Consider the following 22,440-nt stretch of genomic DNA (forward strand, 5'->3'; position numbering starts at 1 on the left):
CCTGAAATCTGTTGAAAAGCTTTGCCTGTGGAGGGGTCATGGGGGGGATGGGGAGGAAGAAATAATGGTGGCTCTGTTCAATGGAACTCCCCTTACAGACAATTTGTATTGTTATTTTCCCCCTCCAAACACATAGATCTGATCTGAAAATCCCAGGCTTAAAAGCACAGATGTTTAGTCTGACACACAAACGTGGCATCATTCCAGCAAGTGGAACATCTGGCAAGGTCCTGGTAAAATCTGAGGAGCTAATCTGGGATGAGAGGAGTTAAAGCTGCTCAGCAACAGCTGCATCCTTCAAACAAATCACCTGAAACTTCCCTTCCCTCCAGGTCTTTCCCTTGGTACTAAAGCAGCTTCCAGAGACGTCTTACAGCTTCTCCTGTCCCTCCAAGTGTCCTCTTTGAGGGGCAGGGGGAGAATCATGGTGGGGATAAAAACCAGCCCATGGCAGTGCCACCAGGCTGGATCTTGTGAGGTGTTTTTGGGGATCTCATCTCCGTGTCCAGATAGGTCAGGGGGAAGATGGTGTTGGGTTGATTCTGGCCCTACATTAATGTCACAGCCAGAGATGTGTTGGGGTGTGGGTTGGGATGGGTGGCCTTTCATTTCAAACTCATTAATTTTCATTCCAGTCCACGCCAGCAAGCATTAAAAGTCACCCCACTGCTGATGTTCCCTCCTTGGCTCTTAATGATGTCTCAGCTTCTGCCATGAATAACTGGTTCCTCCAGGTGGTTTGAGAGTGTCCCACAGCTGAAATGTCCTGCTGCTGACAGGAAAGGCCACCTGGAGAGAGCAGGGGCTGCCCTGCTTTTCCCTGTGCTCTCCCTTTCCAGTCTTTTCCAATGGTGCAAAATCAGCTTTAGAGGCTGAGCTGTGTCTGTCACCTTCACTGCTTTGGAGCTGGGGGCAGTCAGAATTCCACTCAGGAATCCTTTGTCTTCATCCTCTGCAAAGTGATGGTGGAGATACCAGATTTTCCCTCAGCAAAGTGAATCCCTTGCACTGCTCATGGGATAATTCATTAACTGAGAATGAAGATGGCACCATGTTTTCCAAAAACTCCAGGTGTGCCTTTCCTACAGCTCCCAGAGTGGGAGGTTTTGAGCAGTCAGCATCCAAATTGTGTAATTGTACACACATTTGTACATCAGAGCATCAGGGATGTACACAGGATATAAAGAGATCCCAGAACATCTGGCAAACTTGGGTTTTAAAAGCAGGCAGATCACACCCAGAGCCCATGGGATGGATGCCTGTGGGAGAGAGGAGTAGAGGAAAGTTCTCCACAGAGGAGTAGAGGCTGGTTGGTTCATTTTTAAGTTAAGGCACTTCTGGAAATCACACCTGGATCTCTGAAATTATATGGAGATGGTTCCTTTGAGACCAGTGCCCTAACATGAGGGTGCTATTTAGGTAGAAATAGAATCATAGTCTCATTTAGGTTGGAAAAGTCCTCTCAGACCATTGAGTCCAACCATGAACCCAGCACTGCTGTGTCCAAAAATAACCCTGTAATGAACTGACTGAATAACATCCCTATTGCTTTGTCTGTGTGTTACATGTTGCTCCTTTTCCATCTGTAGGATTCTGGTTTTAAGCCTTTTGCACCTCCCAAAATGAAATCTTCTCATTTTCTCCCTCCTCTTTGGGACATCCCTGCATTTGGTTATGGAAAAATTGCAAGTTTTCCCCCACTGCTGTGCACCCCACAGGATGGCTTGGGGTAGAGCATCACCCATGTAGGATGAACCAATCCCGTAGATAATCATTCAGGAATGGCTGATTTGGGACAGGGGATGGCTTGGGGAACAGCATCACCCATGTAGGATGAACCAATCCCATAGATAATCATGCAGGAATGGCTGATTTGGGACAGGGGATGGCTTGGGGTAGAGCATCACCCATGTAGGATGAACCAATCCCATAGATAATCATGCAGGAATGGCTGATTTGGGACAGGGGATGGCTTGGAGAGGTGAGTCACTGAAGGATGGGACTGGATTTGGTTTGGACTAAGGACAACAAGGAGGATTTGAGCCAAGATGGCCTCAGGGTGCATGGCAAGGAGTCAAAAGTGATGGCACCAAGCTGAGAGGTGCAGGTGATTCGTGTGAGGGATGGGATTCCATGCTGAGGGCCCTTGTGATCCTCATGAGGTTAAACAAGGGCAGGTCTAAGGTCCTGTGCCTGGGTTGGGGCATTCCCAGGATCAGAACAGACTGGAGGGTGAAAGGATTGAGAGCAGCCCTGCCCAGAAGGATTTGGGGTGCTGGTGGGTGAAAAACGAGCCAGCTCACAGCCCAGAAATAGAATTGGGCTGTGTCCAGCAGGTCAAGGGAGGGGATTCTGATCTCTATTCTGCTCTAAGATGCTGCAGCTCCAGTGCTGTGTCCAGCTCTGGGATCCTCAGTACAGGAAGGACATGGAGCTACTGGAGCAAATCCATAGGAGTCCAGGAGATGCTCCAAGGGCTGGAGCCAGCCTGGGAGAGCTGGGGGTGCTCATCTGGAGAAGAGAAGGATTCTGAGGGAGCTCAGAGCCCCTTGCAGGGCCTGAAGGGGCTCCAGGAGAGCTGGAGAGGGACTGGGGACAAGGGATGGAGGGACAGGACACAGGGAATGGCTCCCACTGCCAGAGGGCAGGGCTGGATGGGATATTGGGAGTAAATCATTCCCTGTGAGTGTGGGGAGGCACAGGTTGCTCAGAGCAGCTGTGGCTGCCCCTGCATCCCTGGAAATGTTAAAGACCAGGTTGGAACAACTTGGTCTAGAGGAAGGTGTCTCTATCCATGTCAGGGAGGTGAAACTGAATGGTTTTTAGGTCCCTTCCAAGCCAACCCATGCCATGACTCTGTCAAAACGAGATGAGTTTGTCAAGCTGGGCCCTCGCGCCGCCAAACACCGTCCTGGTGTGGAGCAACAGAGTTGGTGTTGTGTCCCTGCGGGCACAGAAAGCCCTCTCTGTTGTGTGGGAGCTCCTGTACCATTTCATGCCTGGTTTGGGGGGTCTCTTATTTAACAGCAACACTGAGGAGCCCTCTGTGTATTATGTTCCTGTCCAGGGCGTGATGGAAATGGGTGTTTTTGTAGGAAAGCTTTGCTTTTCAAAGCCTTTTGAAAGGAACAGCAAGGACTTTCAAGGATGGGGATGTCTCGGGTGCTGTCGTCTTCATTGCTGTTGGAATGATTTAACCTGAGTGGAGGGCTCTGTCCTTCTGCATGGGATGGAAATGAATTTAATTCAGCATAATTTTGTTTGGCTTAGGTGCCTAACACGGGGGGATCTGAGCTCTGTTGTAGCCTCTTAATGTTTATTTTCATATCACTAAAATCTAAGTGACAAATGGTGATGTTTAATGGCCGCTCAGGGAGACCTTGTTTATTGGAAAAAAAGCAAAATGGGTCATAAAAAACTGAATTCCAGCATTACCTTGACTCTGCTGTCTCTTTTATATGCATCCAGGCTCTGCTGTCATCAAGGAAACTTGAAATTCCCTCTCTGTATTTGTTTTGCATGTGAAATGTCCAGAATTCATCTCTTCACCACTGCCTACGTGTGTCCATAAATATTTGTGCAAACACAATCTCCAGCCACTCCAGAGGAGCTTTGTTCCTTCCAGCAGCTGCCGCCTCTGTGGTGCCCCCAAGCACAGCAGCTCTTCCAGGCTTTTGAGCAGGTTTTCAGCACAGAATTACCTCACCAAAGGATGAGAGCATTATTTTGGGGGGGCTCTATTTTGTTTTTTTTTATTTGCCCTGATGGGAGTTTTACTGGTAGGTGGCAGAATAGAATAATTAAACTGGTAATAATGAAAATGCCTCAGGAACTTGAGCTGCAGGTGACAGGACAAAGGGCAGGGTTGGATATTGAGAAGAAATTCCTCCCTGTGAGGGTGCTGAGCCCTGGCTCAGGGTGCCCAGAGAAGCTGTGGCTGCCCCTGGATCCCTGGAAGTGCCCAAGGCCAGGCTGGACAGGGTTTGGAGCCACCTGGGACAGTGGAAGGTGTCCCTGCCCATGGCAGGGGGTTTGGGACAAGATGATCTTTCAGGTCCCTTCCAACCCAAACCATTCCATGATCATTGCTCCATTCAAAGCAACCACCATGGCAAGGGGGTGGAACTGGATGGTTTTTAAGGTGCCTTCCAACCCAAACCATTCCATAACTCTGTGGTTCTGTTCCTGGAGCTGATGGGGTGCATCCACCTTCCCTTTAGGGAGGGACCTCAGGCTTCTCCTGCAGCTCCATCTAGAGGGGAGGAAGATGGGCTGGTCATGGAGGCTGGTGGCCTCTGTGGACCACCATGGCTCTGCTGTCCCCTCACCCAATATCCCACCTTGCCAGGGCTGTCAGTTGTGCTTTTCCTGACCTTGGGGTCACTCCTGAAGGATGTTGCTGCTGGAAACCCTTGTGTTTAGTGGGGAGGACACCACAGCCAGGCCCAGTTCCTTGCCCAGCCACTGCTGGGGAGGAGCATTTCTCTTCTTTTCTCTTCTGAACCCCAAAAGCAGAAGCAGGTGCTGCTCCCTTGGCTGAGGATGTGGAAACCACACACAGCTGCTCTGTGGTTGCCTTTGGGGTGGATTTCACAAGAGAAATCGTTGTGGTTTGGGCCGGGGCTTTCCTGGAGAGGAGGTCCCATCTGGACCTCCCCAACAACTCCACGGACCTCTGGGCTTGCTCCTCCAACTTCAGCTTTCCTTTTCCTTGGTTTTATGTGATACTCTAATTTTCAATGCCATCCTGGAGGGAACAACAAAGCAGTGCTGAATGTCAGGTTACTTTCCCTATCCAAGTCCTAATTCTCCTTTTTTCCTTTTTCTTTTTCTTTTTTTTTTTTTTTTTGATAGGGTTCTCTGGAATTCCCAGCTACCCAAAAAAAAAGGCTGGTTTAGACCTTAGCAACAGGGTATTTTTGTTCAGATTGTATTTGTTCTCCTGTGAGAGCCATTGTTCTGTGCCATGCCTTGACTGCTCCAAAGGCTGGAGATAAAAGCCCTGGCTGACAATAATGCAGTTGGGTTCAGCCTTTTGTTGGGGAGATGAAAATAGAGGATGAATTGTGAATAACATGGGAGGGCTAAAAGTCAGTCGTCCCAGGATGTTGGTTAATCACTTCAAAGATAAGAAGCTGTATTTTAATTATATATTTTTCAGAGCTACTGAACATTAGGTTTTGTGTTGGTACCAGCAGGGGCTTGTACCCACCATGGTGTTTAGGACTAGTTCTTATAATCTTGAGTCAGCAGGAAATTTGTTTATTGCAGTGATATTTGGTTTATGGTAGGTTTATAGTAAAATCTATATATAATTTGTAGTAGCTATATTATATTAGGTTTATAATAGGTTTATAGGTATATAAATCTCAGAAATATAGAATTACAGGATGGTTTGGGTTGGAGGGGAGCTTAAAGATCATCCAGTTCCACCCCCCTACCATGTTCAGGGTCACCTTCCCCTATCCCAGGGTGCTCCAAGCCCTGTCCAACCTGGCTTTGGGCACTGCCAGGGATCCAGGGGCAGCCACAGCTGCTCTGGGCACCCTGTGCCAGGCTCCTCACCCTCACAGAGAACAATTCCTAATTCCCAATATCCCATCCATCCCTGCCCTCTGGCAGTGGGAGCCATTCTCTGTGTCCTGTCCCTCCATCCTTTGTCCCCAGTCCCTCTCCAGCTCTCCTGGAGCCCCTGCAGGCCCTGCAAGGCACTCTGTGGTCTCCATGGAGCCTTCTCCAGCCCTTGGAACATCTCTGTGACATCATCTGGATTTTCTCCTGCAGCTCCAAGTCCTTCTGATGCTGGGGATCCCAGAGCTGGACACAGCACTGGAGGCTGACCTCCCCTGACCTTCTGGTCACACCCATAAAAATACATTTTTACATTATGTGTTTATAGCTGGGGCAATGATGGAAGGTGCCCAGCTTGGCTTGGCTCCATGACCTGTGCCTGCAGCATCACTTTGCTTTAAATAAGGACACCTCTCTTGGGCATGGGAGATGGGAAGGTGAAGAAAAGGCAGGTTAGAAAAATTGATGGAAAACAGATGGACAAAAAGAAAGATAAAGGTGGAAATAGAGCCACTGGAGCAAGCAGGGTGTGATGAGAAGAAATATGTGGGAGACTGACCTGCTCAAAATGCTGACAGTGTGAATGATAACAGGGATTCACAGAATCACAGAATGACCAGGCTGGAAGAGACCTTCAAGATCATCGAGTCCAACCCAGCCCCAACACCTCAACCAAACCCTGGCACCCAGTGCCACATCCAGGCTTTGTTAAACACACCCAGGCATGGGGACTCCACCACCTCCCTGGGCAGAAAATTCCAGAACTTTATCACTCTTTCTGTAAAAAACTTTTTCCTGATATCCAGCTTATATTTCCCTTGACACAGGGATCACCCCTAAACTCTGCAGGCCTTGGAAATCCTTTCCTTGCTGAGGGTATTTTGGTGGCACTCTGGGCAGCAGCTCCTTTTTGCTGAGATATTTATGTTCCAAGGGCACTTCCTGCTCACATCAGCTTCTAGGAAGGCTCCTCATCCCTCCTGGCAGATCCTCCCTCCCCAGCTGCCCTCACCTGCCATCCATGTAATTGGCAATAATTTCCCTAAATGCTCACAAAAGCAGATGTTCTCTCTGTGGTTGCATCCAGCCAGCTTATACTGCCCTGGATACACAAGCACACAGCATTAAAGGACTAATTCCTGTAAATAAGCCTATTAAAAGGTTGGAAATAATGCCTCCAACTAAACCATCAAATGCAGCTGAATCCCACTGGTTGTATTAATTTGTTATCTGTAATGTGCCAATCCCAGTCTGCCCAGGACCTGGTGCCCTCATGCTTGGCCAGTTGCTTCTATGTGATGGTTGGTGGTGTCTTGTGTTGTTTCCAGCTAATAAATCACATTTATAGGTAATTAACACTCCACCTAACACTTTCTCAGTATTGCTGATGAGTGGGAGAAGAAATTGCTTCATGCAGCTGTGAATGGGGGACTCTGTGCTTTCAAGGCTCTAGGTGATGCTGCTGGAGGAAAAAAATTAATCTCACTTATTTTCCTGCCTCAAAGCAGGGGATAAAGAGGTGGGTCCCCAGTTGTTCTTCCAGTTCTGGATGTAAGAAATGTGTTTATTCCAATGAGAGAGGTAAAACACTGGCACAGGGTGCCCAGAGAAGCTGTGGCTGCCCCATCCCTGGAAATCCTCAAGGCCAGGTTGGACAGGACCTTCAAGACCATCTTGTTCCACCCCCTGCCATGGGCAGGGACACTTTGCACTATCCCAGGTGGCTCCAAGCCCTGTCCAACCTGGCCTTGGACACTTTCAGGATAGGAAGCTCTTATAAACTCTCTAAAATCCATGAACTCACTTTTCCCTGGCCCTGCACGTTCAGCACCATTTCATCCACTCACTGCATTGGTCATCTGAGAAAATGGAAAAATCATGGCATTTTGATGAGCTGACTTTTTAAAGCAGCATCTCTCTGGGCTTGCAGCTCCAGAAATACCTGTCAGGCAATTTTCCTTTCACCTGGAAACACGCTCTGATGTCTTATTTGTGGATTGTGCTGAAAAACAGTTGTGTCTGGCAGCACAACTGCTCCAGTCAGACTTTTCAGCTTGAAACCTTCAGCAGAAGACGTGCCTCACAATGCTTTTGGCACTGACAGAAGTCAGGGAGGAATACGCTTCAAATCCAGCTCCCCTCCTTTGCAAACCTTGTTTATAAACCCTCGCAGCCACTGGTAAAATCATGATTTTGGTTTATCTGGAAACCAGAGAAACACAGTTAATGAAGGATGCAGGGGATGCATCTCTGGCCCCTCTCTGGCTGTCACCATTTGTACCTCATCCTCAACCCTTGTTTTTTTTCCCCCAGTCTAATACATGCAAATATATGTAAAGAGTAAAGACTGTTCCACCGAGTCTTGCACGTTTGCTCAAAGAGGAGGAAAACAACAAGTCGATCTTACAGGGAATTTGCAGGCTGAATTTTTAAGACCTGTCTATAAAAAAAAGACCCAAAAAAAAAAAAGCAAAAAAAAAAAGCAGCTGTTGGCCACGGGTGCTGACCGAGGTGATTCTTCCTGGCATCTGTTTTCCCTGCGCTCGCAATCGTAATGTCATTAATATGGAGCTTTTGGAGAACTGGAGTATATCCTAATTAGCAGCCTCTGATTTTTTTTTTTTTTTTCCTAGTTTCATAATCAGTGATCTCGGCTACACCACAAGTGTTACTGTGGCAACAGGGCTGAACTGAGCAGCGGTGCAGAATTACCGCAGGTAAAGCGGTGATTTCACGGCTCCCGCGGCACTTTCTTAGCCCCGGGGGCTGCTCCGTGGGACGGGCTGGCTGCTCCCCGCACCTACAGGTGTCCCCGGTGGATTTCAGGGTAAGCACAAGCACGGAGATTAAGCTGCATGACCGAACGCATGCGTTTGAATTGGGGCTGAGCCTCGCTAAGGAGATTTTAAGGCTGTCATGCGAGTGATCCCCCGCCGACACCTTTGTTTTAAGCAGGATGCTCCGAGCCCTCGCTGCCTCAACGCTCCCGGCTCAATCTCGGCGTGGAGCTGGGACTTCATCCCGCTCCTGCAGAAAGGGCTGAGCCCAAAAAGCTGGGCTTTTATTTTTTTTATTTTTTATTTTCCTTTGTGGGGTTTTCTTTTATTTTAAGCCTCGTTTCTCCTCCCCACGCACCGCTCGCTCTCTCTGAAAGGCATTTTGCTAGGTAGGGATGTTGTCATGCTGAATAATAGCCATCCTTCATCCTGACTCCTCCATCAAAATCAGCCCGTCCTTTTCTTAGCTGGAACATAACTGTGCTCGTGTTTTCCTTTGTACACGCCTGGGACTTAGGAGGGGACACCCTAGAACGGGATATTTAAGGAAATATGCTCCTGTGTGCCTTGACTTTTTTTGTTGTTTGGATTATTAATTAATGGTTTGGAATAATGAGTTGAGGCAGCTTCTCCCGTGCCTCCCTGGCGTTGTTCTCCACTTCCCGGTGCCGTGCTGCGGCTGCAGCGCTGATCCCGTGGGGAAAGCACACCAGGAGAGTGCTCTTGTACTAGCCAGGGGTTTTTACAAGCTCTGAGGGTGTTTCTGTGGCAGATCTGTGTTAATCATCCCAGAGAAGATCTCACCTCCCTCACCTCCATCCCAGCACTTTCCTGCTGGACCAGGCTTGGACTTGGTCCTTCATCTTCCTCTTCCCTGCCCTGACAGCTCCCTCTGCTCTTCTCCTCAAAACTTCTCCTTCTTTTGGCACTCACCTGTCTCTCCTCAGTGCTCTGTCCTTTAGGAAACCTTCTCCAGCTGCCCATTCTCCATTGCTACAGGCCCAGGAAGCTTTTCATCCCCTCTGTCTCTTCCATAATTTGTTCCCCAAGCCACCCCAGGTTGTTCTGCAGCAGCAACTGGCACATATTCCCATGATCACACATCTGTGGTGTGTGATCATGGGAATCAGGAGAAAAGGAGAAAAGAGTGGCTGAGGGCAAATTAAACCTGTCCTAATTATGAGAGTTATTAGGAAAATTATTATTAGGAAAATGATTTGTATTTGTAGTTCTTTCCCTCTGAGGTACCTCGGGCGGTTTCCAGGTGGTGGCTGTGGCAGGGGTGCCCTTCCATGGACAAGGATTTGACGGCCTTGGTCTTAGATGTGCCACAAATCTTCTCCTGGCATCATCCAGGGATCCAGCCTCATCCCCTGGCTTTTACTTCCATATTTTTAGCATGAGACCATCAAGTCTGTAGGTTCTTTGTTAGTAGTTGCTTGTTTTTAAACATGCAGGGACAGAATCCTTTCCTAAAAGCAAGATTTAACAGAAGAGTAAGGTCTGATGTGCCAGTTACAGGGGGCTAATTGTGGGGGTTGGAACTGGATGATCCTTAGGGTCCCTTCCAACCCAAACCATTCTCTGGTGCAGTGACTGGTACCCACTGTCACCATTTCTGCATCTTTGTAGGAAGTGGAACTATTTCATGTCCCAAAAGCATCCACATTTATTGTTTTTCTCTGATTTTTAGGTTAGGTGTTTTTTTTGCTGAAAACCTCACCAACAGTTTATTTTTCAGTTCCAGAAGTGTTCAGAAGCTCTCAGGTACACATGTGATTTTTGGGGTTGTCCTGTTCAGGATCGGGAGTTGGACTTGGTGATCCTTATCAATCCCTTCCAACATCCTGCATGGTGTAGGCATCTCCTCCTCAGTCCTGGCTGCTTTCTTACTCCACTATGAGCTTCAATCCCAGCAGATTTGCCTTTTGAAAAGTTTGCAGGACAGGCAGTTACAGAATCACAGTGATTGATTTTGGAAGGAACCTCTGGAAGTCATCTGATCCAACCTCCTGCACCAGCAGAGCTGCCAGATCCGGTCCACAGGACAGTGTCCAGACAAGATTGGAATATTTCCAAGGAAGAAGACTCCACAACATCCCTGAGCAAGCTGTGTCAGCACCTCACAGGCAAAATGTGTTCCCTGCTGTTCAGAGGGACCCTCCTGTGGTCAGTGTGTGCCCACAGCCCCTTGTCCTGTCCCTGGCCACCCCTGGCAAGAGCCTGGCTCTGTCCTCTCTGCACCCTCCTTGCAGGTGTGCATGGACAGGGATGAGGCCCCTGGAGCCTTCTCTTCTCCTTCTGAGCAGTCCCAGCTCTCCCAGCCCTTCCTGGAACCTTCTCTTCTCCTTCTGAGCAGTCCCAGCTCTCCCAGTCCTTCCTGGAACCTTCTCTTCTCCTTCTGAGCAGTCCCAGCTCTCCCAGCCCTTCCTGGAACCTTCTCTTCTCCTTCTGAGCAGTCCCAGCTCTTCCAGTCCCCTCCCTGGGCTGTCCCCAGTCTGTCCATGTCTCTCTTGTCCTGGGACCCAGTGCTCCAGGTGTGGCCTCCCCAGTGCTGAGCAGAGGGGCAGGATCCCCTCCCTGGACCTGCCTGGGGAACCTCCATGCAGGTTCTGGCTGGTGAACTCCTGATCCTCTCCATCCTGATCCTCTCCATCCTGATCCTCTCCACGCCCCCCTTGATGGCTTCACACACGTTGCTGTTTCTGGGTGGGCTTTGAGACAGGATCACCATGGGATGGGTTAACATCTCACTCAGGTTCATATCCACAGGAAAGGCTGATCCTGGTTCAGAGTAACAGATTTTAACATTATCCTAGCAGTGACAGATATTTCTAGGTGCCCAGAAATCCAGGTGGGAATAGGGTTGAGTTCCCTCCTTGCACTTATCATGGTGTTACTCTTTGAAAGATGAGTGTGTGTTGAACTGAAGGACATGAAAATGCTCCCAGAACTGGAGCCCCTCTGCTCTGGAGAGAAATAGGAGAGTTGGGAGTGTTCACCTGGAGAAGAGAAAGTTCCAGGGAGGCCTTCAAAACCTTCCAGTGCCTAAAGGAGCTTCAGGAGAGCTGGAGAGGGACTTTGGACAAGGGTGTGGAGTGATGGGACAGGGTGAAATGGCTTCACACTGCCAGAAAACAGAATTAGGTGGAGAAATTCATTAATGTGAGGTTGTTAAAGCCCTGGCACAGGGTGCCCAGAGAAGCTGTGGCTGCCCCTGGATCCCTGGAAGTGTCCAAGGCCATGTTGGACAGGGCTTGGAGCAACCTGGGCTGGTAGAAGGTGTCCCTGCCCACGGCAGGAGATTGGAACTGGATGATTTTTAAGGTGCCTTCCAAACCATGCCATGAGCAAATCCTGATGTGCAGGAGAGCAGTGATTTGTGGAAGGTTGAGCAGGTGGAGAAAGCCAAGCTGCAGGCCCTGCCCACAGGCTCATCCTCCTCCTCCTCCTCCTCCTCCTGCCCCGCTCCGTACAGGGGCTGTCGCTCGTGTGGAGCTGCCTGTTTATTTAACAGAAGAAAGAAAAAAAAATAAAAAAGAAAGAAGAAAACTAAATGGATTTTCAGAAGGGGTGAATGGCTGCTGTGATTCATCTTTTCTGGTGAAGAGTGGAACAGCAGAGGGTGGGGGATAATGTTCAGTGACACATCAAAGGCCTCGCTTCAGCTTCGGAGACACATGCAAGGAATTAGTCACTGCGTTTTAGTGCAACAAAACCCTTTTTCATCCCTAAATTCAATTCTTCTCTCCCTGTGATGGCCAACTCACTGCAGCCCTCGGCTATTCCATGTGTGTTTTTACATCCTTTGCATCTCATTGAGAGCTTTGGGTTATGATGAAGTTGCCCTGCTATGCACCAACTCCTCTGCCCTGGATCTCAGCTCCAGTGAGAAGCTGGAAATTCACAAACAGGATTTAAAAGGAGCAGGGAGGGGGAGAGGGAATGGCAGGTTTGTTTTCCAGGGTGGCTGAGCCATGCTGATGGCTTGCTGCCACCAAAAAGAATAAAAAAATGACCTTTTTCCCCTTTCTTTATACTCGTGCTTGTTCTCGCCCTACTGTGAGCTGCTTCAAAGAGCCAACCTTGCTCCCAGTTCTGCACCCTCTCCCTCTGCCAACAAAAAAAAGAGGAAAACTGAACATTATTTTTATTTTTCACTGCACTTGGAGCCAGCACGAGGCAGTCACAGTCGAGCCACTGCCTTTCAGCATCCTCCTGATGACACCAGGGATTTCTGGGGTCCCGGGAAAGCTGGTTAGAATTCAGGTTGTGTCTCCTCAGTGCACACAGAAAAAGATTGCCTCATTTTCCAGGAATTAGGAATATGTCAGAGGTGGGGGTAAATCCTGCCTTTGATTGTGGACGGCTGTATCCGGGTTGGACCTGGGCACTTTCTGCAGCAATAAACTCTAATTCTTTGCATTCTGGAAGCACGGCAGGGTGATCCTGCAGCCTGACCCCCCTGTAGCACCAGCACAGGCATTTTGAAGCTACTTATTACTTTATAAAGAGATTATTTCCTTTATTTTTTTCTCCCCTCTCCAGCATCAATCATCCTGACAAGATCTGCTTCTTTTAAAACATACATCCTCCAGTTTAAAATCCAGCCTTTCCTATAAGGAAGATCCCAAGCAGTTTATGGAAGAATGCAGTGCACATACACTATATATCTATATCTATATAGATATGCAGCTTAAAATCCAGCCTTTCCTATAAGGAAGATCCCAAGCAGTTTATGGAAGAATGCAGTGCACATACACTATATATCCATATCTATATAGATATCCATGCACACAAAAAAAATACATATATATATAATATTTATGGGCACACCAGTGGCAATTATTGAGTTTTCCAAGCCTGATCTTTGAAAAAAGAAGGAGCCACGATGCCGAGCATCCCAAGCCTGTGGAGCAGCGCTGCCAGAGCCTCCAGCTCCCTTCTCCTGGGCAGAGCCGGCGCCCTGACGTCAGGGTGTTTTTCTGCAGAGCTCGCAGGATGTTGCAGCCGGCCAAGAGCTGTGTTTATGTTGATAACATTACAAGTATTTCCTCTCCGTTTCCGAAAGCAGCAGGGAGGGGGAGCCGAGGGGGAAGGGAGACTCGGGTTTCTCCAGCTTTGGGGTAGGACTCTCGAGGCCTTTTATGTTAAGGAGTGGGGAATGATGAAGTGCTGGCGTTATTTATGCTGCTTTTGGGAATAGGGAGGGTTTTAGAGCAGGGGATGGGAAGTGGGAGCTGGGCTGGCACAGCCCTCCCCCAGCACAGGGCTTTTTGCCTGCTCCCTGCTCCGGATCTGGTTTTAAGGTGATAAAGCAGCTCTAGCAGCTGATTGCCGGTCACAGGAGCAGCTCCAGGGATTTGGATTTTTGGGTAATGATGTGCACAGCAAGCTGGGATGCTCCCAGCATCCCATTCCTTCTGACAGTCACAGTAATAAAGCCATAAAAACTCAGGTTCTGCATGGACCGCCCGCATCCAGCTTTCTTCACGAAAGCGGGGAAAGGCTTGGGGAAATCCAGCATTATCTCCCCTTGCCAAGCCCTTCCTCCTCCTGCAATCCACTCATGGATCAAAGAACTGATTAAATGTAGAATCAAGGGGGGGTTTAGAGCTCCCTGCTCACTGATGTAATCCCAGAGCTGTGCTGGCAGCTCAGTGAAGGAGGGACCCTCATCGATGGCTGGACTTGATGAGCTTAAGGGTCTTTTCCAACCTAAACGATTCTGTGATCATCCCACCATCCCAAAGTGGCTTTGCAGCCAGTCCAGGAATCTCCTGTAGCTCTCATCCATGTAGCAATCACAGTTTATGGAAATAAACCCAAACTCTTTTGTCCTTTGTGGGTTATTTCCCAATAATGGAGAGCAGAGAGGGAATTCATGGCTTTTCCTTCTTTGCTCCCACCCTCTGTGTCCTGCTTTAATACCAAGGGAAAGTGTGGGGAGGACGTGGGGAGGCTCTGCCCAGAACAGGAGCAGAAATGGGATGAGTGGGATCCCAGATGAACAGGGATCCTCAATGAGTGGGATCCCAAATTTATGAGGACCCAATGTGAATAGGGACCCTCAATTAATGGGGTACTAAATCAATGGGAATGCCAAAAAAATGCGGTTCCAAATGAGTGGGATCATGAATTAGCAGAACCACAAATGAATGGGAATCCCAAATGATTGTGGGTCCCAAGTGAACGAGATCTCAAATAAAAAGAACCCAAAATGAATGGGGATCCCAAATGAACAGGATCCCAAATAAACAGAACTCAAAATTAATGGGAATCCCAAATGAACAGAATCCCAAATGGAGGGGAACTCTTGAGAAACAAATTAGGGGAAGAGAAGGCAGCCATATCCACCTCAGTGAATGGTGTTTCTGTGCAAATATTCATCAAAACACAGTGAGTGGTCACTTTTTTCCCAGCAGTTCTTCCAGAAGAGATGAGTCTTCCCCTTTCCCTTGCCATAGTGTCCTTGTTGTGGCAGTGATGGGTTCCCAGTGAGGGAAGTGGTTGTGATGACGAGATCTTGGTGCTGTCATCAGCCCTTGTGTGAAGTTTTCAGAGCATCTCTGTGCCATCTTTTCCATTCTCTGGAGTTTCAGTGTGTGTTTAACTTCCTCCTGCTTTTGCACTTGGGTCCCATCAGGATGAGCACCTTATCTCTGTGGGATTCCACAGTGGGATGCTTGGACAATCTGTCTCCTGCAGAAAGGTACAAAGATCATAGAATTATGGAATTGTTTGGGTTGGGAAGGGACCTTATAGATTATTCAGTTCCACCCCACTGCTCTGGACAGAGACATCCTCCACTATCCCAGGTTGCTCCAAGCCCTGTCCAACCTGGCCTTGGACACTTCCAGGGATCCAGGGGCAGCCACAGCTTCTCTGGGCATCCTGTGCCTCACCACCCTCACAGGTGATGAATAAGTAAGAATTTATTCCTTATAAATATTAGTTTTTCTCCCCAAAGGCAAACCTGTGTGGACCAGGCTCTGACAAGTGTCTGACCAAGCTCAGTGGGGTGTATTAACCACCATGAGTGGAACATGTCATCAAACCATCAAACTACTGCTTGTGGGTTTTTCCTGACATCCCACCCTGGAGCACAGCCTGGGGGAGGCACTGCAGGACCAGTGCTGCTCTCAGCAGTGACAGGAGGACTGAATCAGTTCAAATTCATGCAGACAGATATTTTAACTGGTGATGAAACCCTCTGGAATGCTGGCTGCTCACACCAGTGGGACCCTTGGAGAAAGAGCCCTGCCCTGCTTGCAGCAGCAGGGCTGGCCATGGACAGAGCCTGTGGAAAGCTCTTATCTCCAGAGTTTGGTTTCCTTCTTGTTCAGGGTTTGTCTGACCTTTTGGTCACTGAGTAAGGTCAATTTTTGCCGGGTTTTCTTTTGGAGAGGGAGGAAAAACATGTAAGTAGGTGGTGCTGGTGGGAGGATACTCCTGGGTGAGGTGGGAGGATCTTGTATTGCTGATAGCGTTTCCAGCGTGTGGATGACTTCAGTGTTGTCCTTCTGCCCGGAGTTTGGGATGGGTCTAGATGAAGCAGATTTAAATAAATAGAAGAAGCACAAACAACACAAGATCTATTAGAGGGGGAGGGAATAAAACCCGTTCTTGGCAGCTCCTCAGGTTGACTTGGCAGCGAGATCTCTCCTGGGAGATCCTGGAGGTGCAACTGGACACAGGACAAAAGCCTGAAGGACGGGAGTCGTGCAGCAGCTGCTGGCCCATGGCATGGAGCAGAGCTGTCTGCAAGCCCTCTCTGGGCTCAGAGCAGAGGAGAGGTGTTGGCCCATCCTTGGAAGGCCCCATGGCCACGTGCTGGCCTGGACTTGGCAGCTTTGGGCTCTGTCCTGGCCAGCACGATGACGTCTCACATCTCTGGGCCTCTGGATCCGTAGGTGTTTGGGAGGGGATAATGATACCCATTTCTCAGGAGCTTTCTGAGGTCTCCAGAGGAAAGAAATCACCATAAAAATCTTGTATTAGAAAGGGCTGGGGGAAATGATTTTACTGATGTCATCGTCCTGTAATTCTGCTGGACATTTCCTGGGAAGCACGTACAGTATGGGCGTGCAGCCTGAACTTGCTGATCTTCTTGGATTATTGTGTGAGTGTTTGTTCTGACCACATACACAGGGAATCCAGCAGGGTTTGAATGGAGCTGAGTGTTCTGCCCCTGCCCTGGAACATTTCAGGTGTCAGTGAGCCAGGAGGAGCTGATCTCTCCTTCATTCCTGCCTCCATTTCTGGGGCATTTGGGATCAAGGCTCTTTGCCATGGTCTTCAGCTGAATTGCCTTTGAGTTTGCTCAGAGTACAGCCATTTGCAGACCACTATATAAACTATTAATCTCCTTTAAGACCAGATATTTGGTTTTAGTGCTCAGTTTGTTCTTCTCATGCTCTCCCACAGTTCACCCATTCCCTGCTTCATCCATGGACACTTTGCTGCTCCACAAGACTGGGATTTCTCCATGTTCTTTCCCCTTGTTGTACGAACTCACCCACTAATCCTTCCCATCCAGATGCCTGCAGGGACTCCAGCCACACTTCCACTCCCCACTCTGAGCTTTACAAGATGCACAGCAACATCCCCATCTTGGAATATTTTGGCATGATATTGCATGAGGGTTTAATAAGTGCTCTGTGCTTTCCTCCCCAGGTCAACATGGATTTGTGGCTCTTTCTCCTTTTGCTCGGAAGTGGCCTGATAAGTGTAGGTGCTAACAACGTTACAACAGGTAAACTGTGCTCCTTATCTCTCTTTTATCCCATCTTTAGGATCAAAGGAGTGAGTGGGAATGTGCTCAGCGTCTCATTCCTTCTGCCCTCCACTTAGCTGTAACATAAAATGTTGGAAAGAGAGTGATGAGCTTCAGGTGCTCATAAATGGGGCCCACAGGTTTGGCTCTGAGCAATATTGATCCCCACCTCCAGGGGCTCTAATGTTTGGACATCCCCATAAATAGCTCCTCTTCAGGTTATATTTTTTGACATTTGTATTTCCTGCTGTGCAGAGCATTTCCTGTCCTGGGCTCAGGATTTGTTGGGTATTTTATCCTTATAGTTACAGTCACATGAATCTTTAGCATCTAAACCCCTCAGTATCACAGAAGAGAATCTCACAGAGGTTCCCCTGTGCTTTTCCCTTCTCAGAGCCACCCACAACAGCGTCCACCTCCCCCAGGAGCCCCACCAAAGCTCCTACAGCAGGTCCTGAGGATGGGACCACGCCCAACACACACAGACTCAACATGAGCACTCCAGGGACTGTTCCTACCACAGCGCCAAAACCTCCTCCGACCACGGCTGCCAGAATCTCCCACAATGCCACCACTGGCAGCCTCAACATCTCCTCCACCCTGGGGACAACCCAGCCTGTGCCTCCAGCCCCATCCCTGCTCCCCAGCGTGACGCCGTCGGCCCCGCGCGCCACCGTCCCCAGCACGGAGGCAGAGACAACAGAGAGGAATTCCAGCATGGTGGTGACAACACAGGAGACCTCTTCTGCTTCCCACAATGGTAGGCACCTCTTCCACCTCTTCTTCTTCTTCTTCTTCTTCTCCAGGCCACCCTGCCTCTGGGTTTGTTTCTTTGCTCTTCTTTTGTTTGGCTGAGCAAAATGGAGCAAAAAAACGCTTTGGGGACAGTTCTGTGGTGATGCAAAACAAGAGGACTCTCAAACCTCTTCTGATGAGGTTTGTCTGACCAAAGGTTTGGGCCAAGATCATCTATGAAAGATCTCCACAGGTGCACTAGATGATCTTTGTTTCCAACCCAAACTGTTCTGTGATCCTCTCCTTACATTATCAATTTTCCCCATCAGTTGGGCAACTTCAATCTTTGAAAGGTCCAGATGAGAGAGAGTTGTCTCTGTTGCCATCCTGATCTCATTCCCCTCTTGGCACATCATGAAAATGACCCCATAAAACGTTGTTTGGCTGCTCAGTCCTGGTTAAGAGTGAAAAATCAGGCAAAAAGAGGCTCAGGTGACCAGAAATCTTTGCTGAGCTGTTGCTCTTCAGCCATGGTTTGCTCACTGTATTGTTTGAGACCCAGTTTGGGTAGTGGGTGTCTCCAGCTTGCAACAGGAAGATGCCAGTGCCTGCAAGACCTTGGGATTTAGTGGAAAACCAGGGTTGGTAACTTGGTTGTGGATTAGAAAACCCTGAAACAAGATGATAGTGGAGTTAATGCAGGGAGGTGTCATGTGTGTATTCCTTAAGAACCAGTCTCCCAAGGGATGTGTGTGCCCTCTTCCTCTGGGAATCTTTGGAAACCACAGCCCCTGAAGCTGCAGTGAAGTTGTCTTTGCTACCAGCCTAGGAAGGGATGTGGCTGAAGGAAGTTCAGAACCCAGCTTTTGTAGTGTTCTACCACTCCTGAGCTCATCCAGCTTCCTTCCCAACCCAAATCTTTTTTTGCAGAGTGAAGGAGTCTGGCATAGCCTCAGACACACACATGGGCCAAGTTTGGTGTAAATGTAGCCTCCATAAAGGAGAGATGGAGGCAAAAGCCTTAAGCTGCTAATATCTGGATTTTGTAATATGATGTCTGCTCATGGCAGGGCTGAATTTATTCATTTTTGTGTCCCCACTGCCTTTTTGTGATTTGGGTTACCAGTTTTGGTGAACTCCCCTGGTGTATGCCACGACACCATCAAGGCCAGAAGTGGCTTCTCACTTGATGTCAGCCCAGAGAGCAAACGATCAAACCTAATTCTTTCTTTATCTCAAGTAATTTATCAAGGAACAAAATCAGTTTTAGGGCTGCCCTTGCCATGAGGGCAGCCCTAAATTAGATTTAACAAGGAAATGTTGGTGTTATCTTGGAAGAATTAAGTGGTGCTCGAAAACGGGACTGAGCCAGAAGGTCACACATCGTAGGGACAGTTCCCCCTTGTCCAAACCCACCAGGATTGTCCTCAGGCCTGTGCTGCAGCTCTTCACACCCAGCTCATGGCCAGGAAAGCCAGGCTCTGCTCTCCCTGGCAAGGTTTGTTCCTGTGCCCTCTGGATGAGCCATCCCACCCAGCAGGTAGAGACTTCCCTTGGATGCTCCTCGCCCCATCCCTGAGCCCAGCTGCTCCTAATTGAACTCTTGGCTCAGCCACACTCTTAAAATGATGCATCAGTGTTAATCTCTTGGTATTTAAGTGCTAATGAATTACACCAGTGACTTGCTGGTTATGGGTTTAAACAGTAAGCTGTGTTTAGTGATGTTAAAGCTTGGCTTCAGCTCCTTGTTCTGCTGATAAAAACTCAGGATTTGTTCCTTTTTCCTTACTCAGAAATTCATTTGAACACCCTGGTTTTATAGCTAGTGTTTTAAAGGAAAGATTTACAGGCAGATGATGAGAGTTACTAAATTTGTTCCTGTCTTGGTCTTTGATCCTTCCTGACTTACTAAAATGTCTTGTTCCTTTGTTGCTAAGAGACTTTTGTTTTCTTTTTTCTGCAGGTAACTCTGACAGAAGAGGTAAGAATGTTACATTTCATTGCTCTGTACTCAGTAAAAACAATTCCAGAAGCATTCTGCTATTAGAGAGCTCTCCTTAGGACTTCCAAATGTGTTTTTATGAAGCCTCTCAAGCTCTTTAAAAGAGCTGGTGACACACTGATATCTTAATTTCTGTTGAGCTTTTCTTTCTAGAACGAAACAATCCCATTCCAATTTGTACATGTCCTGTTAGGTACCAATTGTTCCTGCTCTGAGAATATCAGCACGTCCCTAGAGCTGCATGACCAAAGTCTAAAAAGCCATTCAGGATATTTCCTTTTGGGTTTGTTTGCTTTGTTTTTTTTGGTTTTTTTTTTTGCTGCTGCTGAATTGTCTTTATTGACTGTGACTTACACAATTTGATCCAAACCCATCCAGCAGATGATGGGAATAATTATTGTTCTCCTCATTCTGTTGGCAAGCAGTAACACAAATCCATTTCTTGTAAGAGAACAGCACTTTAGGGACATTTTTCCATCTCTCAGCTCTGAGAACTGGCATCTCTACCAGAATATTTGCAATTACTGATGGCTTTATCACCCCAGGAGCGGGCAGAGCTGGGCTGGCTCCCACCTGGGGGAATCAGCTGCCTCTGTCTGTGTGTTTTCATCCTGGCTCTGATGGGTGCTGCAGCTTTGCAAACTCTGCCTGGTGCTGCTCTCTGTGCCTGCCTCACCCAGCCAGGAAACAGACTGGTGCTCTGAGCACTGACTGGCAGCAGAGGGAATTGAACAGAGGGAATAAAAGGGATGCAGGTCCAAGGGAACTCATTTGAAATCGTGGCTAAGCCTCTGCAGAAATGCTCAGTGTAATTCCCTCAGATCTGGCCTGGCTTGGGCCTGATTTTGTGCTCTCTCTGCCATTGTTCATCCCTGCTCCTGAGGGAAAAGAAAACAAAAAGGGAATACATCTGACTTGCTAACAAGATTTATATTAATATTGCTAATACTATTATAAATATAGTTAGGAAATCAGATTAAATAAGGGATATTTAACAAGAGCAAATGGGACAAGGGGAAATGGCTTCAAACTGGAAGTAGGTTTAGATTAGATATTGGGAATAAAGTCTTGACTGTGAGGGTGGTGAGGCTTTGGCATGGGATGCCCAGAGATTTCTGGCAGCCCCATCCCTGGAAGTGTCCAAAGCCAGCTTGGATGGGGCTTGGAGCCACCTGGGATGGTGCAAGGTGTGGGAGTGGGATGATCTCCAAGGTCCCTTCCAACCCAAACCGTTCTGTGACTGGTTTTGCGGGCAGATGTTGCCAGCTGTGAGCAGGGAAGGGCTGCTCAGCCCCATCCCTCTGCCATGACTGCACCCAGGTCTGGGTGAGAGCCCATAAAGCACCTCTGCCTGCAGCTGGGCCATGCTCCCAGCCTCCAGAGGGGGGTTTGGTGCCTCCTCAGAGGGGCCAGGAGAAGATTTAAGCCTCCTGCTGCCTTCCAAGCTCAGGACTGCGGCAGCACCAGGGGAGCAGAAGGTTGAGTCCTTGTCCCTTTTCCAGGTGGATTGCCAGCATGAAGCCCCCAGGCTGGGGCTGGAGCAGCACAGGAGCCCTGGGGGGGGTTGGCAGAGCTCAGCAGGGCTGGCAGGAGCAGCTGGGGACCCTCCAGCTCATTTCCTGCCTGGGCTGGGTGGGAAAGCTCCAACTCCTCATCCCACCAGATGTGTGCAAAAGAACAGCTGCAAAAAAAAATGAAAAACCACCCCAAAACCTCCAAACTCCCTGCACCCTGCTGCCAGAGCCACCCCTGCCCTCAAATCTGCATCCTGCAGCTCCAGCCCAGCTCAGCACTGCTTAGGCTGAGCCTAACTCCAGCCAAGGCAGGAAAAAATGGTCCAACAGTGGCTTAACACCGCAGGGTTTGGCATGGCAGCTCTTCTTCCTCTCCTGCACACAGGATGGAAATGGTGGCTGTGCTCAGAAGTCTCAGTGAGAGGCCAGGGCTGGCTGTGGTTGGGCCAAGACCAACCTGTTCTTGCTTTTGGGAAGTGTCAAGATGGGGAATGCCAAGGCTCATCACCTTCTGAGGTGTGCAGGAGGCAGAATTCCCAATAAATTCCTTTTGGGCTGTGGAAGAGGCAGAATTCCCAATAAATTCCTTTTGGGCTGTGGGAGAGGCAGAATTCCCAATAAATTCCTTTTGGGCTGCGGGAAAGGCAGAATTCCCAATAAATTCCTTTTGGGCTGTGGGAGAGGCAGAATTCCCAATAAATTCCTTTTGGGCTGTGGGAGGTGCTGCCACATTAGGGCAGTAGATGAGAAGGACAAAAACATGCAAAACCAGGATAATTCATTTTTTTTATTTGCCACACTGGGCTGTTACCTTGAAATCGTGACACAAAAATCATGTTTTAATAGAAATATTTAGAAAATATTTTAAAAAATCATATGTTTTAATAGAAATAACATTCCCAGAGCTCACAGCACAGAGGGACAAACACAGAAATACAATCAGAGTGCCCTTGGGTAGCTCAGAGGTGGAAAAAGTAAGCTCCTAGGGGAAAAAAAATAGGGAAATGGGCAAAATAAACCCCTAGGGAAAATAAACCCTAAGGAAATCTGCTGGCTGAAATTGCT

At 48.5% G+C, this 22,440-nt stretch overlaps 1 protein-coding gene across 3 annotated transcripts in view; it reads left to right on the top strand.

Moving 5' to 3' along the window:
• The window catches only part of PTPRA (protein tyrosine phosphatase receptor type A), a 127,428-nt gene that overhangs the window by 79,395 nt on the left and 25,593 nt on the right, over positions 1 to 22,440 (top strand). For 2 of the 3 annotated variants that reach the window (XM_036382238.2, XM_054514643.1), the window contains 3 exons: positions 17,025 to 17,103; positions 17,519 to 17,884; positions 19,823 to 19,840. In XM_036382238.2, the coding sequence (XP_036238131.1) occupies positions 17,025 to 17,103; positions 17,519 to 17,884; positions 19,823 to 19,840 (463 nt within the window). Of the gene's footprint in view, positions 1 to 8,204; positions 8,399 to 17,024; positions 17,104 to 17,518; positions 17,885 to 19,822; positions 19,841 to 22,440 lie in introns of all 3 variants that reach the window. The other variant, XM_036382240.2, reaches the window with a different exon arrangement.

Source organism: Molothrus ater, chromosome 4, assembly GCF_012460135.2.
Source record: "Molothrus ater isolate BHLD 08-10-18 breed brown headed cowbird chromosome 4, BPBGC_Mater_1.1, whole genome shotgun sequence".
In the NCBI taxonomy this organism is placed as follows: Eukaryota; Metazoa; Chordata; class Aves; order Passeriformes; family Icteridae; genus Molothrus; species Molothrus ater.